Source organism: Salmo salar, chromosome ssa05, assembly GCF_905237065.1.
Source record: "Salmo salar chromosome ssa05, Ssal_v3.1, whole genome shotgun sequence".
Taxonomy (NCBI): Eukaryota; Metazoa; Chordata; class Actinopteri; order Salmoniformes; family Salmonidae; genus Salmo; species Salmo salar.
This window is the reverse complement of record NC_059446.1, coordinates 72580290-72598105: the sequence shown is the minus strand read 5'-3', so window position 1 is coordinate 72598105 and position 17816 is coordinate 72580290. Positions and strand designations below refer to the sequence as shown.

Sequence of the window (17816 nt, the reverse complement as noted above, 5' to 3'; positions counted from 1 at the left end):
AACCAGGCCTGACCTGCAGGCGTCAACAAGCTGTAGTAACCAGGCCTGACAAGCAGGCATCAACAAGCTGTAGTAACCAGGCCTGACCAGCAGGCGTCAACAAGCTGTAGTAACCAGGCCTGACCAGCAGGCGTCAACAAGCTGTAGTAACCAGGCCTGACCAGCAGGCGTCAACAAGCTGTAGTAACCAGGCCTGACCAGCAGGCGTCAACAAGCTGTAGTAACCAGGCCTGACCTGCAGGCGTCAACAAGCTGTAGTAACCAGGCCTAACCTGCAGGCGTCAACAAGCTGTAGTAACCAGGCCTGACCAGCAGGCGTCAACAAGCTGTAGTAACCAGGCCTGACAAGCAGGCGTCAACAAGCTGTAGTAACCAGGCCTGACCAGCAGGCGTCAACAAGCTGTAGTAACCAGGCCTGACCGGCAGGCGTCAACAAGCTGTAGTAACCAGGCCTGACCAGCAGGCGTCAACAAGCTGTAGTAACCAGGCCTGACCAGCAGGCGTCAACAAGCTGTAGTAACCAGGCCTGACCGGCAGGCATCAACAAGCTGTAGTAACCAGGCCTGACCGGCAGGCGTCAACAAGCTGTAGTAACCAGGCCTGACCAGCAGGCGTCAACAAGCTGTAGTAACCAGGCCTGACCAGCAGGCGTCAACAAGCTGTAGTAACCAGGCCTGACCAGCAGGCGTCAACAAGCTGTAGTAACCAGGCCTGACCTGCAGGCGTCAACAAGCTGTAGTAACCAGGCCTGACCTGCAGGCATCAACAAGCTGTAATAACCAGGCCTGACCGGCAGGCATCAACAAGCTGTAGTAACCAGGCCTGACCAGCAGGCGTCAACAAGCTGTAGTAACCAGGCCTGACCAGCAGGCATCAACAAGCTGTAGTAACCAGGCCTGACCTGCAGGCGTCAACAAGCTGTAGTAACCAGGCCTGACAAGCAGGCGTCAACAAGCTGTAGTAACCAGGCCTGACCTGCAGGCGTCAACAAGCTGTAGTAACCAGGCCTGACCGGCAGGCATCAACAAGCTGTAGTAACCAGGCCTGACCGGCAGGCATCAACAAGCTGTAGTAACCAGGCCTGACCTGCAGGCGTCAACAAGCTGTAGTAACCAGGCCTGACCAGCAGGCGTCAACAAGCTGTAGTAACCAGGCCTGACCAGCAGGCGTCAACAAGCTGTAGTAACCAGGCCTGACCAGCAGGTGTCAACAAGCTGTAGTAACCAGGCCTGACCAGCAGGCGTCAACAAGCTGTAGTAACCAGGCCTGACCTGCAGGCGTCAACAAGCTGTAGTAACCAGGCCTGACCTGCAGGCATCAACAAGCTGTAGTAACCAGGCCTGACCGGCAGGCATCAACAAGCTGTAGTAACCAGGCCTGACCAGCAGGCGTCAACAAGCTGTAGTAACCAGGCCTGACCAGCAGGCATCAACAAGCTGTAGTAACCAGGCCTGACCTGCAGGCGTCAACAAGCTGTAGTAACCAGGCCTGACAAGCAGGCGTCAACAAGCTGTAGTAACCAGGCCTGACCTGCAGGCGTCAACAAGCTGTAGTAACCAGGCCTGACCGGCAGGCATCAACAAGCTGTAGTAACCAGGCCTGACCGGCAGGCATCAACAAGCTGTAGTAACCAGGCCTGACCTGCAGGCGTCAACAAGCTGTAGTAACCAGGCCTGACCAGCAGGCGTCAACAAGCTGTAGTAACCAGGCCTGACCTGCAGGCATCAACAAGCTGTAGTAACCAGGCCTGACCGGCAGGCGTCAACAAGCTGTAGTAACCAGGCCTGACCAGCAGGCGTCAACAAGCTGTAGTAACCAGGCCTGACAAGCAGGCGTCAACAAGCTGTAGTAACCAGGCGTCACTAGTGGACAAGGGGCTCCTGCTGGTATGATCTCCACCTTGCCTTTGGGGAGATGCGTGTTTAGATACTGTCTGGGTGAGCAATCCTATTAGTGTGTGTGTGTATGACAAAACATTTTTGGGCACAGCTCCAAGAAATGCATGTTGTTACAGAATTCAGATATGCTAGTGATGTCATAGTTTCATGCCAGCCCCAGTGCCAGCCTGAATTAATGTGTGTTTACACAGAAGGATAACATAGAGGAGAAGGACATCTTGGCATGTCTAGACAGTGGTTCTAGTGCAAACCAGCCAAACTCATTTGTAGATTTTTCCGCCACACTCTGTCGTTCTTGTTACCACAGTTATGAATGTGGAGTGTTTACCTCACGCCTGGCACAATATTGGTGCTGCTGTCGTTTTTTCCTTCACTCTGAAAATTATTTGTTCTCCTTCCCCCATCCATCTCCCCATATCTCTCTCTCTCTCTCTGAAATAGAGCAGGCAGACTCCTCCTCCCAATCCCCCCCTCTCTCTCTCTCATTCTCTCTCTTTCTCTCTCTTTCATGCTCCCTCCCTCCTCCCTCTCTGAGTTAGTGTCATTCTGTAGTGGAGATGTGGAGTGTCCTTCTTTCTCTCTCTCTGTTTCTCCAGTCTAATTCAGCTGAAGAAGGTAAGAATGACTTTATCTCTCTATTCCTATATAAGACAGTGTGTGTGTTTGTATTAGTGTGATTGTGAGTGATGGGGAGTTTGCTTTTTGTGTTTTTCTGTGTTTGTGCGTTTGTGAGTGTGTGTGTTTGTGTGCAATGGATGTGGCTCTATGTGTGAATGTATGGGTGTATGTGTATGTGTGTTGTGCGCTTGTGTGTGTTCAAGAGTGATGGAGAGTTGGTTTGTCTCTGTACGTATGTGTGTGTGTGTGAGAGTGTGTGCATACGTGTGTGTGTATCCATGTTATAGTGTGTCAGACAGGACTTAGATGGCATGGGAAAGCCAGGTTCTCCATGGGGCCTGTCAAGTTCTCACAACAAAAGAATACAAATGTGGGGCATAATCAAAATGATTAATAAGCATAACCCTTTTCTCCCTCTGAACCCTGCCACCCCCCACTCATGATATCATGAATGTGACAGTTAAAGACCCCCTGCCTCCCTCCCTATTCAGCTCCACTACAGCCACAGTAATCCCTACCAGCACGCCTCCTCCTCCCCTCCTCCTCCTCCTCTTCCACCTTTTCTCCCCTCCTCCTCTTCCGCCTCCTCCACCTCTCCTCCCCTCCTCCTCTTCCGCCTCCTCCACCTCTCATCCCCTCGTCCTCGTCCACCCTTCCTCCCCTCCTTCACCTCTGCTCCCCTCCACCTCTCCTCCCCTCACCTTCCCTCCTCCACCTCTCCTCCTCCCCTCCTCCTCCTCCTCCTCCTCCTCCTCCTCCTCCTCCTCCTCCTCCTCCACTTCTCCTCCTCCTCCTCCTCCTCTTCTCCTCTCCTCCTCCTCCCACTGTAACATGTGCCTCTTTTCATCTGTTGGTCTTTTTGCCCATTGTTCATGTTAATGGGAGACTGTCCCAGTATTCAAGACAGTATGTTGTTACAGGCTTTGATAGGTCTTGGTGATGATATATAGTCAAATGGATGGATGGATGGATGGATGGGAAGGGAGATAAAAAGAGACAAAGAAAGAACAAAAGACAGAGAGAGAGAGAGAGAGAGAGAGAATAGCAATAAAGCCCTCAAATTTAAATGTAATTGAGAGAGAAAGAGAGAGAGGGATGGATGGATGGATAGCTGCACAAAATCCACATGCATAAAGTGGCCTGTCAAGTTGAAGTGGACTGTCATATTGAAGTGGGTTGATATGCGAAAACTAAGTAATAGTTAATGACTCACTATCTGTCTTTGGCTGTGTGTATGTGTGTGCGTGTGTGCGTGCGTGCGACTTTATGTGTGTATGTGTGTGTATGTGTGCATGCGCAGGTGTAATTCTTTGTCTGTGTGGTGTGTACATGTGTGTGTGACTTAGTGTATGTCTGTACACTCATTACACCTTTGTGCATTGTCTCCATCTCTTGGAGAGGCCTCTGCATATATTTCATCTGAAAAGCACTGGAAAGCTCCTGTTCTATTTGAAAGAAGAGCGATGATGGGTGATGTGCAGTGATTGATGTGTATGAGTGGTTATTCATGATGGCTCTGTCTATGTGTGTCAAAGCAGGGGAGGAAACTGCTCTATCTAGCTCCACAGATTTGAGCTGCAGCGTGTGTAACAGATGGTCTTTACTAAGATGAAATGTGGTGTGTGTGTGTGCGTGCGTGTGTGTGTGTGTGTGGGGGGTAGATTGTGTCACTGCAGACTCTGTTGATGTGCTGAATGATTGACAGAGCTCGTTCTCTAATGCTGTATTAAGCTGATAGCACAGAACCATCTAAAAACGACATAAAACCAGTTGGTTATGCCAAGACCTGACGGCAGTGGGAGGTTGTGATTTAATTGAAATGAATGTCTGACTGTCTGACAGACTGTCTCTATGTATGTGACCATGTGTTCAGTGTCTGTGGGATCTGGTGTCTGTTTTTATCTTTCTTGGCCGAGTGTGTTGTGAGTCAGTGTGCAAGTGTGAATACATGTTTTTTGTTCTGCATGCAGCAATGAGTATATCTATGTCTGTATGTAAGGTTTTTCAGGGAGTTGAGGTTGTTGAATCTTGTGTTGTGTTTGTCCAGTGTATTCCCTGTCCTGAGGCTACTCTACACTGCTGTGGGTTGAACAACTCTGACGCTTTATGTCTCTGTGTGTGTTAGTGTGTGTTAGTGTGTGTGCGTGTGTGTCATGGCTCACTATGGTGGCTGAAAGGTGTTGGTGTGTACACTCCTATAGCCAGGTAGGAGCCAAAGATCACAACATACCTAAGAGATTGACAAGGTGCCGACTGATGCGTATTAAACATGAAGAAAAGAGATAAATCTCTCTTATACTCCTTTTTTTGAAGCGAACACCTCTGTGGCAACATGTTCGTCCTTTGAGGAAGAACGTCTAATAACTGGGTTATTACTCTAAGGTATCCTGTCTGTGTTTTTCCATCTATCACTCTCCTTTGAGTTTAACTGTTCAACAGGTCTACGCGGGTCTCCTCTGAGTTAGGGAAGACTGCTTTCAGTTACTATGCCCCTCCGTCCTGGGATGACCTACAGCTCATTCTAAAACGTCCTTATTTGGTCCCAGAAGGGGCTCTGATCAAAAATGTGACCAATGAAAACTGCCCTTGTTTTGATTGATTGTATGTATTTGTTTCTACTGCCCTTTTAATTGGAACGTGATTTATTTGAAATGTTGTAACTCATTTTGTAGTGATCATTTTTAAATGTGTTGCTCATGTTGCTTGAACTGTGGTTCTCAGAGCACCATTGGAAACGAGACCCTGGTCTCAATGGGTTTCCGCTGGTTAAATGAAGGTTAATAAATCAAATAAAAAGCTGTTGACTTGTGTTGGGTTCAACACTAACCGGGATACCCTTTGCTATTTGTGGTGTGATATGTGATATGTTCTATAACTGCTGCGAAATGAATTGCCTCTCTGAGGACATTCAAGTTTTCTGAATCCGAATCTGAGGTCATTTGGGCCAGTGCTGGTAACAGGTTCTGGCATTAATTGAGCAGATAATTGGCCTTATCTCTGGTGTGATAAGCTGTTCTTTCAGGGCATTAGAAATAAAAGAAAATGTGTTAAAACGGAGCGCGTGCCTCTCAGCGGGAGTCTTGGGACCGTGGAACCGTTTTAAAACAGCAACTCTCCCGCTAAAAGCTCGCCATGTCCTTGAGGCCTGGCCGCCTGCATGCGTGCACATATGGAGAATGAAATGGCTTCGTGTGAGGCGAGAGGATGACCCCACAACGACACCACGACCCCTAGGTGAGCCAGGGCTTTGTTTTTGTTGGGACATTATTTGGGGGAAGGCTTACATTGTATATTTTTCTCACATTTATTAGGCTTATTTCCCCTGTCTCCCCTTGCGTGATGTGAGGATTATCTCCGTGGTCGTGTCTGGTTTATCCATGGCTGAGTCATGCCTCACTTCTGTGATTCAAGAGCCATGAACCCCGAGGCGACAGAGACCAAAGACCACTTACTGTCTGGCAGAGAAAAGTTAACTTATCTGTCGAGGAGAATATCTTTTTTTTAACTGAATAATAATAATAATAATTTGGGGGTGTTATATTTGTCCTGTTACACACATGTGTGTAATGGAAATGTGTTTCTTCATATCCCAACTCCCCTTGTGACACCCGTAGGGAGTGGGGTCACAGCCAGGGTCACCATTGAATAGCGCCCCTGGAGCAATTAGGGTTAAATGCCTTGCTCAAGGCCACAGCGCCAGACTTTTTTTCTCAACTTGTCGGCTCCGGTATTCAAGGCAGCAACCTTTCGGTTCTGGCCCAACGCTCAACCTCGAGGCTACCTGGCGCCCAAATTAGCCCTCTACCAAGATAGCCTCATAATGAGCCAAACACGGTTGTGGCAGAAAAGGGAGAGAAAGGGTGAGAGAGGGTGAGAGAGGGAGAGTAACAGTTTGTTCATGGAATGGTTAGGCCTAGGCCTGCTTTTTGAGTAAGAGGAAGAACAAATGGTGAATGAAGTTAGCCCTGAAATAAAGCTAGCTGGATAACGTGCCAAATAGCCCGATAATATTAGTCTGAAACTGGAAAGAGAGAAAGGGCCACAGAACGGCAAAATAACAGTTCATTCATTACTGAGTGGTTTAGGAATAGGCCTACTGCTACATTTCTGCCAAAAAGGAAAACATGGTTAATGGAGTTGCCCAATAGTGTGCCAAATGAGAGATTTTAGAGTATCATGGGAAGGTAATGCACAAAATGTCAGAGAAGAGATATAGAGAGGCAGTAAAAAAAGACAGGGTATTAGCAGGGGGAAATAACTTGCTCATAGCTTCACCAAATTGCAAATGTCTTTCTTCCTGTATCTTGCTGGTGCCTGTTTAGTGACTTACTTCTTGCTTCATTGCTAGGTTAAGCTATGCAGACTGTAACAGGGCGTGGGGTGTGATGGGTTAACCACTGCTCCCTCCATCAGCACTTGTCCTCAGCGTAACCAACAGTGAAGTTTTGATAACTCCCTTTGACGTGTGTGAGCTTATTTCTGGAATTGTGTTAATCCCCCCTTTTCCCCATTCCTCCTTTCCCTCCCTCCATCCTTCCCTCCACTCTTTCCCTGTGTCTCTCTCTCTCGGTGGTTGTATGTAATGATGGAGGGTAGTAGAATCTGTCCTTGACTGACTGTCTGTGGATGGATGCAGCATCTGGAGTGTATTAAGAGATAGGGTGGAGATGGGTGGATGAATGGAATGTTTCTGTGTTTGTCTATAAGTGTGTATGTTGGAGTGTCTGTGCCACGATGTTTGTGTGCCTTACCTTCAGTGTGTGTGAGTGTGTGTGTGTGTGTGTGTGTGTGTGTGTGTGTGTGTGTGTGTGTGTGTGTTTTGTAGGTGTGTTTGGGCCCATCGCCGAGAGGTGCTAAAGCATGTTTGTGTGCCTTACCTTCAGTGTGTGTGAGTGTGTGTGTGTGTGTGTGTGTGTTTTGTAGGTGTGTTTGGGCCCATCGCCGAGAGGTGCTAAAGCATGTTTGTGTGCCTTACCTTCAGTGTGTGTGAGTGTGTGTGTGTGTTTTGTAAGTGTGTTTGGGCCCATCATGGAGAGGTGCTAAAGCATGTTTGTGTGCCTTACCTTCAGTGTGTGTGAGTGTGTGTGTGTGTGTGTTTTGTAGGTGTGTTTGGGCCCATCGCCGAGAGGTGCTAAAGCATGACACACACACCTTTGGTCTCCATCAATATTAACAGGGAAGAGGTTGGTAGAGTGCTAACTGACTCTACTGCCTGGAAAGTGTCAAGGCAGCCTACGTCTCCTTTTAGATATGACTAATATGTACAGTACTAGACACTACTCACAGTGGGTGGCAGTGTATGCATTAACAACTGTAGCTACATAGAAAGGAAGAGGGATGGAGGGATGGAAAGAGAGAGAGCAAGAAAGAGAGCAGGCAAGGCCACTCAAGTGAAGTGAACACACCAGTGACATTGGGACAGAAACTAATGTGAGTCACCTTTACACTTCAGCAGAGAGTGGAGTGCATATTATCACCACAAGACAGAGAGACGTAAGGATTAGAGAGGGGGAGAACAACACTTTAGTTTTCTCTCTCTACGTGTGTCTGTCTTCCCCAAAGACAGGAGATAAACACATACTGTACTGTGTCTGTCTGTCTTCTTTCTTTCATTCTGTCTCCTGTGTCACAACCCATCCTCTCTCGTTTTATCCCTCTCTCTCTGTCCCTCTTCTGTCCGTCCACCAGCCTTCCTTTCTTCCATTCTCTCTCTCTGCGGTGTCACAGCCCTTACCAAACAAACAGTGGCTCTGGCATCAATAATGAAACAGCATGTATCTCCTTATTTGAGGTACGGAGAAGCCTGCCCACTGTCACTTTACAGATGAATAATAGACTCACGTAGAGGAGGAGAGGATGAGATGGACACGGGGACAGATGGAAGGAAAGGGGGAGAAAAGACAGAGGTATAGAGGAGAGGATGAGATGGACACGGGGACAGATGGAAGGAAAGGGGGAGAAAAGACAGAGGTATAGAGGAGAGGATGAGATGGACACGGGGACAGATGGAAGGAAAGGGGGAGAAAAGACAGAGGTATAGAGGAGAGGATGAGATGGACACGGGGACAGATGGAAGGAAAGGGGGAGAAAAGACAGAGGTATAGAGGAGAGGATGAGATGGACACGGGGACAGATGGAAGGAAAGGGGGAGAAAAGACAGAGGTATAGAGGAGAGGATGAGATGGACACGGGGACAGATGGAAGGAAAGGGGGAGAAAAGACAGAGGTATAGAGGAGAGGATGAGATGGACACGGGGACAGATGGAAGGAAAGGGGGAGAAAAGACAGAGGTATAGAGGAGAGGATGAGATGGACACGGGGACAGATGGAAGGAAAGGGGGAGAAAAGACAGAGGTATAGAGGAGAGGATGAGATGGACACGGGGACAGATGGAAGGAAAGGGGGAGAAAAGACAGAGGTATAGAGGAGAGGATGAGATGGACATGGGGACAGATGGAAGGAAAGGGGGAGAAAAGACAGAGGTATAGAGGAGAGGATGAGATGGACACGGGGACGGATGGAAGGAAAGGGGGAGAAAAGACAGAGGTATAGAGGAGAGGATGAGATGGACACGGGGACAGATGGAAGGAAAGGGGGAGAAAAGACAGAGGTATAGAGGAGAGGATGAGATGGACACGGGGACAGATGGAAGGAAAGGGGGAGAAAAGACAGAGGTATAGAGGAGAGGATGAGATGGACACGGGGACAGATGGAAGGAAAAGGGGGAGAAAAGACAGAGGTATAGAGGAGAGGATGAGATGGACACGGGGACAGATGGAAGGAAAGGGGGAGAAAAGACAGAGGTATAGAGGAGAGGATGAGATGGACACGGGGACAGATGGAAGGAAAGGGGGAGAAAAGACAGGTATAGAGGAGAGGATGAGATGGACACGGGGACAGATGGAAGGAAAGGGGGAGAAAAGACAGAGGTATAGAGGAGAGGATGAGATGGACACGGGGACAGATGGAAGGAAAGGGGGAGAAAAGACAGAGGTATAGAGGAGAGGATGAGATGGACACGGGGACAGATGGAAGGAAAGGGGGAGAAAAGACAGAGGTATAGAGGAGAGGATGAGATGGACACGGGGACAGATGGAAGGAAAGGGGGAGAAAAGACAGAGGTATAGAGGAGAGGATGAGATGGACACGGGGACAGATGGAAGGAAAGGGGGAGAAAAGACAGAGGTATAGAGGAAAGAGAGAATAATGAAAGTGGGATAGATAGATCCATTGGTACACAGAGCGAGAGAGCGAGTGAAAGAGTGACCAGACAGACCACTGCATTAACACACCACTCAGGCCCAGATTGCAGACTCAGCAGATTTCTCATCTGTCAGGGATGAACTTTGAGTGTCTTCCCTCTAGAATGGGGACTGGAGGAAGCAGTGATAGTGTAAAGGAGGCCTACTGCTGTTCACAGTGCAGTTGTGGGTGTTTGTTGGTGGCCTGACTTTTTAAAGTCAGATACTGGGGAGAACTAGAGTGACAGTAAATGTTAGAATTATCTATTTGTTCAATCTATGGTTTAGGGGTAATGTTAGGGTTAACGTTAAAGATGAGGGTTTGTGGTTGAAATCCCATTTGTGATTTTCATTATTTTTTATTTAACCTTTATTTAACTAGGCAAGTCAGTTAAGAACCAATTCTTATTTACAATGACGGCCTAGGAACAGTGGGTTAACTGCCTTGTTCAGATTGTGACTACAGACACAAGTCACCTCAACCACCGACACTGTCAGGGAAAGACAGCAGGCTGATCATGTAAGACAAGCCAGAGGGCTCAGTCACCACACAGCAGATAATGATATTACCTCCATAAGGTGATTCATTCATTAGTGTGTGTTATTGACACTGAGCTCAGCGCTACGCTGTAAAGACAGTTATCCCTTGGGGCTGTGTGATATTGAAAAACAAAGGCGATTGAAAGGAGAGTAGTCAATGTTTCAGTGGCAAACCTTTTATTGTCACGCAACACGCTAGAATAGTTGAATTCTGGCACTAGTTCCAATATCATTTCCAAGAAACACATATTCCATTGTAAATATAATGCCAATTTGAATGCCAACTGTCATAGAGCAGTTGGTTTTCATCATGGAGGATAGTTTGCAGAGCTAGCAGAAACAGAATTGACATCAATTCTCCGAAAATAACGTTTCCGTGCTCTTAGCTGAAGTGAGGCTTAGTCCCGTAGAGAAGAGATGTAAGATATGGACAGTCAGATTCTCGGCTCTTCACGTCTGACAAGAAGCTAAATAGTAGAGACATCAATATTACATTTCTATGATTTATGCATGAATCTGGCCCAAAGTAGAGGGTTAATTAAATGTGAAATGAGACAGAGTGCTCATGCATGCTTGTAGATTCTTCTTGTGCTTGCATACACAGTACCAGTCAAAAGTTTGGACACAACTACACATTTAAGGGTTTTTCTGTATTTTTTTTTACTATTTTCTACATTGTAGAATAATATTGACGACATCAAAACTATGAAATAACACATATGGAATCATGTAGTAAACAAAAAAGTGTTAACCTCTTACATCTAGGCGTTCTGCTAGCGGAACCCTGTTCCGCCAGCGGAACCTCTAGCCAACAGCCAATGGGATCGCATGGCGCGAAATACAAAAACCTCAAAAATCCAATAATTTCAATTTTTCAAACATACGACTATTTTACACCATTTGAAAGATAAACCTCTCCTGAATCCAACCACGTTGTCCGATTTCAAAAAGGCTTTACAGCGAAAGCAAAACATTAGATTATGTTAGGAGAGTACATAGACCAAAATAACCACACAGCCATTTTCCAAGCAAGCATATATGTCAATAAAACCCAAAACACTGCTAAATGCAGCACTAACCTTTGATGATCTTCATCAGATGACACTCCTAGGACATTATGTTATACAATACATGTATGTTTTGTTCAATCAAGTTCATATTTATATCCAAAAACAGCTCTTTACATTGGCGCGTGATGTTCAGAAAATGTATTCCCACCAAAAACCTCCGGTGAATTTACAAAAATACTCATCATAAACGTTGACAAAATACATAACAATTATTTTAAGAATTATAGATACAGAACTCCTTTATGCAATCGCTGTGTCAGATTGCACATTTTTCAATATTCTGAGTACATAGCTCGCCATCAAGGCGAGCTATTCAGACACCCGCCAAGTTCGGCGCAAACTAAACTCAGAATTAGTATTAGAAATATTCTCTTACCTTTGCTGATCTTCACCAGAATGCACTCCCAGGACTGCTACTTCCACAAGAAATGTTGTTTTTGTTCGAAATAATCCATAGTTATGTCCAAATACCTCCGTTTTGTTCGTGCGTTCAGGTCACTATCCAAAGGGTAATGCGCGAGCGCAATTCGAGACACAAAAAGTCAGTGTTCCATTACCGTACTTAGAAGCATGTCAAACGCTGTTTAAAATAAATTTTTATGGTATTTTTAACGTAAAATTGCGATAATATTCCAACCAGACAATAGTGTATTCATTCAAGGAGGAAAAGAAAAAACAGCGTGCTCGCGGGAACGCGCATATCCAACCTCTTTGTCCTCAGGCAGACCACTCAGTAACTGAGCTCCTATACTCTGCCCAGAGACAGGAGAAGGCTCAATCCACTTTCTGAAGGCTTTAGAAAGCCAATGGAAGCCTTAGAAAGTGCAACATAACAGCACAGATACTGTTGTTTCGAAAGGGACTAGAAAGAAGAACTACATTTCTCAGATCCTACACTTCCTGGTTGACTTTTCCTCAGGTTTTTGCCTGCCATATGAGTTCTGTTATACTCACAGACACCATTCAAACAGTTTTAGAAACTTCAGAGTGTTTTCTATCCAAATCTAATAATATGCATATCCTCGTTTCTGGGCAAGAGTAGTAACCAGTTTAAATCGGGTACGTTTTTTAATCCGGCCGTGAAAATACTGCCCCCTATCCATATCAGGTTAAACAAGTCCAAATATATTTTATATTTGAGATTCTTCAAAGTAGCCACCGTTTGCCTTGATGACAGCTGTGTACACTCTTGCATTCTCTCAACCAGCTTCATGAGGTAGTCACCTGGAATGCATTTCAATTAGCAGGTGTGCCTTGTTAATTTGCTGCTAGGTGACCTAAACTGGGACATGCTTAACACCATCCTACAATCTAAGCTTGATGCCCTCAATCTCACACAAATTATCAATGAACCCACCAGGTACAACCCCAAATCTGTAAACACGGGCACCCTCATAGATATCATCCTAACCAACTTGCCCTCCAAATACACCTCTGCTGCTTTCAACCAAGATATCAGCAATCACTGCCTTATTGCCTGCATCCGTAATGGGTCTGCGGTCAAACGACCACCCCTCATCACTGTCAAACGCTCCCCAAATACTACCCACCACTGCGACCTGTACGCTCTCGTTGGCTGGCCCTCGCTTCATACTCGTGGCCAAACTCACTGGCTCCAGGTCATCTACAAATATTTGCTAGGTAAAGCCCGCCTTATCTCAGCTCACTTGTCACCATAGCAGCACCCACCCGTAGCACACGCTCCAGCAAGTATATTTCACTGGAAAAGCATGAAGCTGGTTGTGAGAATGCCAAGAGTGTGCAAACTGTCATCAAGGCGAAGGGTGGCTACCTTGAAGAATATAAAATGTAAAATATATTTTGATTTTTTCAACACGTTTTTGGTTACTACATGATTCCATATGTGTTTTTTCATAGTTTTGATGTCTTCACTATTATTCTACAATGTAGAAAATAGTAAAAATAAAGAAAACCCCTGGAACGAGTAGGTGTCCAAACCTTTGACTGGTACTCTCTGTGTGTGCATGTGCATGAGTCAATGGGAGTTTTTTGTGTGTGTTTGTTGTGTGTGTATATTTGCGTGTATGCTTGTGCAATGGTTATACTGTTTAAAGCACAAAAATATTATCTATAATAATAATCTGGAAGGATCAGTCAGTGTGTATCAGAGAAACAGCGTGTCACAGAGAGAGAGAGACAGAGAGAGAGAGAGAAAGAGACAGAGAGAGCGATAGAGACAGAGAGACCTAGAGACAGAGAGAGAGAGAGACAGAGAGAGAGAGAGAGCGCGACAGAGACAGAGAGACAGAGCGACAGAGACAAAGAGAGACAGAGCGACAGAGACAGAGAGACAGAGACAGAGAGAGACAGAGAGAGAGAAAGAGAGACAGGGAGAGAGAGAGAGAGAGAGCGACAGAGAGAGAAAGAGAGAGACAGAGAGACAGAGACAGAGAGAGAGAGAAAGAGAAGGAGAGAGAGAAAGACAGAGAAAGAGAGAGAAAGAGAGAGAGAAAGACTTAAGAGAAAGACAGAGAGAGAGAAGAGAAAATAGAAAAGAGAGAGATGAAGTGATCAAGATGAGTCTTGATATATGACGAAAGACTCTAAAAGGTTATTAAGGGTATTAACTGAGACTATGGGTGAGGGGATCCTGTAGTTTGTATTCTTAGAGGTGTGTTAGACTTGTTTTAAGTTAAGTATACCTTATTCCTATCTCCTCCAAGATATTCACCACAGTTTACAGACTGTACAGTACAATGGTTTTAGTGGAGCTATTCATTAAAATGCCTGCAGTTGGATATAATCTTTTGCTATCATAGTGTATTTCAATTCTGCCCTTGATGTTAATACGTACCTTCAGGATCCTGGTTTACTTTAGTGTAACATGAGATCATGAGGGAGGGAGGGAGACGGGCATGTGGGGGGGGGGGGTTAAAGGATGATTTGTGGAGGTCTCCATCTGCAAGCATAATCCAAAATAAATCTCTTTACGAGAGAAAGTGGGAGAGAGAGGGAGGGACAGAGCGAGGCGGGTGGGGGGGAGGGGTAGGGGGGTCGATGGAGTGGATTTGATGCTGGCTAAGAATTATATCAGTTTCTTGTGTTTTAAGGTCAAGCACTGATCGACAAAGAGAGAGGGAGAGGGGAGAGGGAGAGGGGAGAGGGAGAGGGGAGAGAGGGAGAGGGAGAGGGGAGAGGGCTGGGGAGATGGGAGAGAGGGAGAGGGAGAGGGAGAGGGAGAGGGAGAGGGAGAGGGAGAGGGGAGAGGGGAGAAAGAGAGAGTTAAAGCATCTCTTTAGCGTGGGTCACTGTGTTATCTGTCTAGCCAAACCAAGTTTTCAGATCACATTCCATCTCCCTGATCGTCATTTAGGTGACAGTCTCCCACTTTATCTCGATCTCTGTTTCTGTTGGAGAAAAAGACAGAATGATCTTCCCCTCTCATGCAGAAAAGTCTGTAACATTAATTAGAAATGATAATACATTCAAATGCTATGGCTGAAATGCAGAAATGATTAATTTGTAAACAGAAGATGGTTTCTGTATCTGTGTGATGTAGCCTTCAGCGCTTTGCCTCTGTGTCAGTCTCTCTCATCTCTCTCTGTGTCTCTCTCTGTGTCAGTCTCTCTCATCTCTCTCTGTGTCTCTCTGTCTCTCTCTGTGTCAGTCTCTCTCATCTCTCTCTGTTGCTCTCTGTCTCTCTCTGTGTCAGTCTCTCTCATCTCTCTCTGTGTCTCTCTGTCTCTCTCTGTGTCAGTCTCTCTCATCTCTCTCTGTTGCTCTCTGTCTCTCTCTGTGTCAGTCTCTCTCATCTCTCTCTGTTGCTCTCTGTCTCTCTCATCTCTCTCTGTCGCTCTCTGTCGCTCTCTGTCTCTCTCTGTGTCAGTCTCTCATCTCTCTCTGTCTCTCTCTGTGTCAGTCTCTCTCATCTCTCTCTGTTGCTCTCTCTCTCTCTGTGTCAGTCTCTCTCATCTCTCTCTGTTGCTCTCTGTCTCTCTCTGTGTCAGTCTCTCTCACCTCTCTCTGTCGCTCTCTGTCTCTCTCTGTGTCAGTCTCTTTCATCTCAATTCAATTAAATTTGCTTTATTGGCATGGCGTAAAGCAAATTGAATAAGGGTTTCAAATTTGGGAAAATGACTTTCTCTAATTGTTTTATATTTCTGACATTTTGTCAGGAAATGCAGCTCCGTCTCAGGTTCTGCTGTTGTGCAGTGGTTGCACAGCCTTTCCTCTACAGGGAGCCAGGTTTTCCTGTGTCTACCCTTCTCAATGGCAAGGCTGTGCTCACTGAGCCTGTACTTTGTCAAGGTTTTTCTAAGGTTTTGATCAGTAACCATGGTCAAATATTTAGCCGTAGTGTACTGTCGATTTAGGGCCAGATAGCACTGCATTTTGCTTTGTGTTTGTGCTTGTGTTTCCCAATAAGCAATGTAGTTTTGTTTTGACTGTGTTGTAATTTGGTTTATTCTGATTGATTGGATGTTCTGGTCCTGAGGCTTCAGTGTGTTAGTAGAACATGTTTGTGAACTCAGCCCAAGGACCAGCTGGATGAGGGTCCTGAGGCTTCAGTGTGTTAGTAGAACAGGTTTGTGAACTCAGCCCAAGGACCAGCTGGATGAGGGGACTCTTTTCTTTGCTCAGCTCTTGGCATTGCAGGGCTTGGTAATGATATGAGAGGTATTGCAGGGCTTGGTAATGATATGAGAGGTATTGCAGGGCTTGGTAATGATATGAGAGGTATTGCAGGGCTTGGTAATGATATGAGAGGTATTGCAGGGCTTGGTAATGATATGAGAGGTATTGCAGGGCTTGGTAATGATGTGAGAGGTATTGCAGGGCTTGGTAATGATATGAGAGGTATTGCAGGGCTTGGTAATGATGTGAGAGGTATTGCAGGGCTTGGTAATGATATGAGAGGTATTGCAGGGCTTGGTAATGATATGAGAGGTATTGCAGGGCTTGGTAATGATATGAGAGGTATTGCAGGGCTTGGTAATGATATGAGAGGTATTGCAGGGCTTGGTAATGATATGAGAGGCATTGCAGGGCTTGGTAATGATATGAGAGGTATTGCAGGGCTTGGTATTGATATGAGAGGTATTGCAGGGCTTGGTAATGATATGAGAGGTATTGCAGGGCTTGGTAATGATATGAGAGGTATTGCAGGGCTTGGTAATGATATGAGAGGTATTGCAGGGCTTGGTAATGATATGAGAGGTATTGCAGGGCTTGGTAATGATATGAGAGGCATTGCAGGGCTTGGTAATGATATGAGAGGTATTGCAGGGCTTGGTAATGATATGAGAGGTATTGCAGGGCTTGGTAATGATATGAGAGGCATTGCAGGGCTTGGTAATGATATGAGAGGTATTGCAGGACTTGGTAATGATATGAGAGGTATTGCAGGGCTTGGTAATGATATGAGAGGCATTGCAGGGCTTGGTAATGATATGAGACGGGGTCACTGTATTTTAGATGTTTCCAAAACTTAATTGCTCTTTTTTGAGTTTTTATTATTCGTGAATATTGGCCTAATTCTGCCCTGCATGCATTGTTTGTAGTTTTCCTCTGGACATGTAGGAGGATCTTACAGAACTCTGCATGCAGGGTTTCAATGGGGTGTTTGTCCCATTTGGTGAAATCTTGTTTTGCAAGTGGACCCCACACCTCGCTGCCATAAAGTGCAATTGGTTCAATGACATATTCAATTCGTTTTAGCCAAATTTTAATAGGTATTTCAATTTGAATTTGCTTTTTAATGGCGTAATGGCATCTCTCTCTCTGTCGCTCTCTGTTTCTCTCTCTGTCAGTCTCTCTCATCTCTCTCTCTGTCGCTCTCTGCCTCTCTGTGTCAGTCTCTCTCATCTCTCTCTGTTGCTCTCTGTCTCTCTCTGTGTCAGTCTCTCTCATCTCTCTCTGTGGCTCTCTGCCTCTCTGTGTCAGTCTCTCTCATCTCTCTCTGTGGCTCTCTGCCTCTCTGTGTCAGTCTCTCTCATCTCTGTGTCAGTCTCTCTCATCTCTCTCTGTCGCTCTCTGCCTCTCTGTGTCAGTCTCTCTCATCTCTCTCTGTGTCAGTCTCTCATCTCTCTCTGTCTCTCTCTGCCTCTCTGTGTCAGTCTCTCTCATCTCTCTCTGTCGCTCTCTGCCTCTCTGTGTCAGTCTCTCTCATCTCTCTCTCTGTTGCTCTCTGTCTCTGTCTGTGTCAGTCTCTCTCATCTCTCTCTGTGGCTCTCTGTCTCTCTCTGTGTCAGTCTCTCTCATCTCTCTATGTGGCTCTCTGTCTCTCTCTGTGTCAGTCTCTCTCATCTCTCTCTGTGGCTCCCTGCCTCTCTGTGTCAGTCTCTCTCATCTCTCTCTGTGTCAGTCTCTCTCATCTCTCTCTGTTGCTCTCTGTCTCTCTCTGTGTCAGTCTCTCTCATCTCTCTCTGTCGCTCTCTGTCTCTCTCTGTCAGTCTCTCTCATCTCTCTCTGTCGCTCTCTGTCTCAGT

The 17816-nt window shown here is 46.0% G+C and overlaps 1 protein-coding gene across 2 annotated transcripts in view; it reads left to right on the top strand.

Annotated features, from left to right (window-relative positions):
• The first annotated feature begins 2430 nt into the window (after positions 1-2430).
• The window catches only part of LOC106605839 (ephrin type-B receptor 5), a 65381-nt gene continuing 49995 nt past the window's right edge, over positions 2431-17816 (top strand). For both annotated transcript variants that reach the window (XM_045718782.1, XM_045718781.1), the window contains exon 1: positions 2431-2513. In XM_045718782.1, coding sequence (XP_045574738.1) covers positions 2456-2513 — 58 coding nt within the window. In that variant the 5' untranslated portion in view covers positions 2431-2455. The remainder of the gene's footprint in view (positions 2514-17816) is intronic.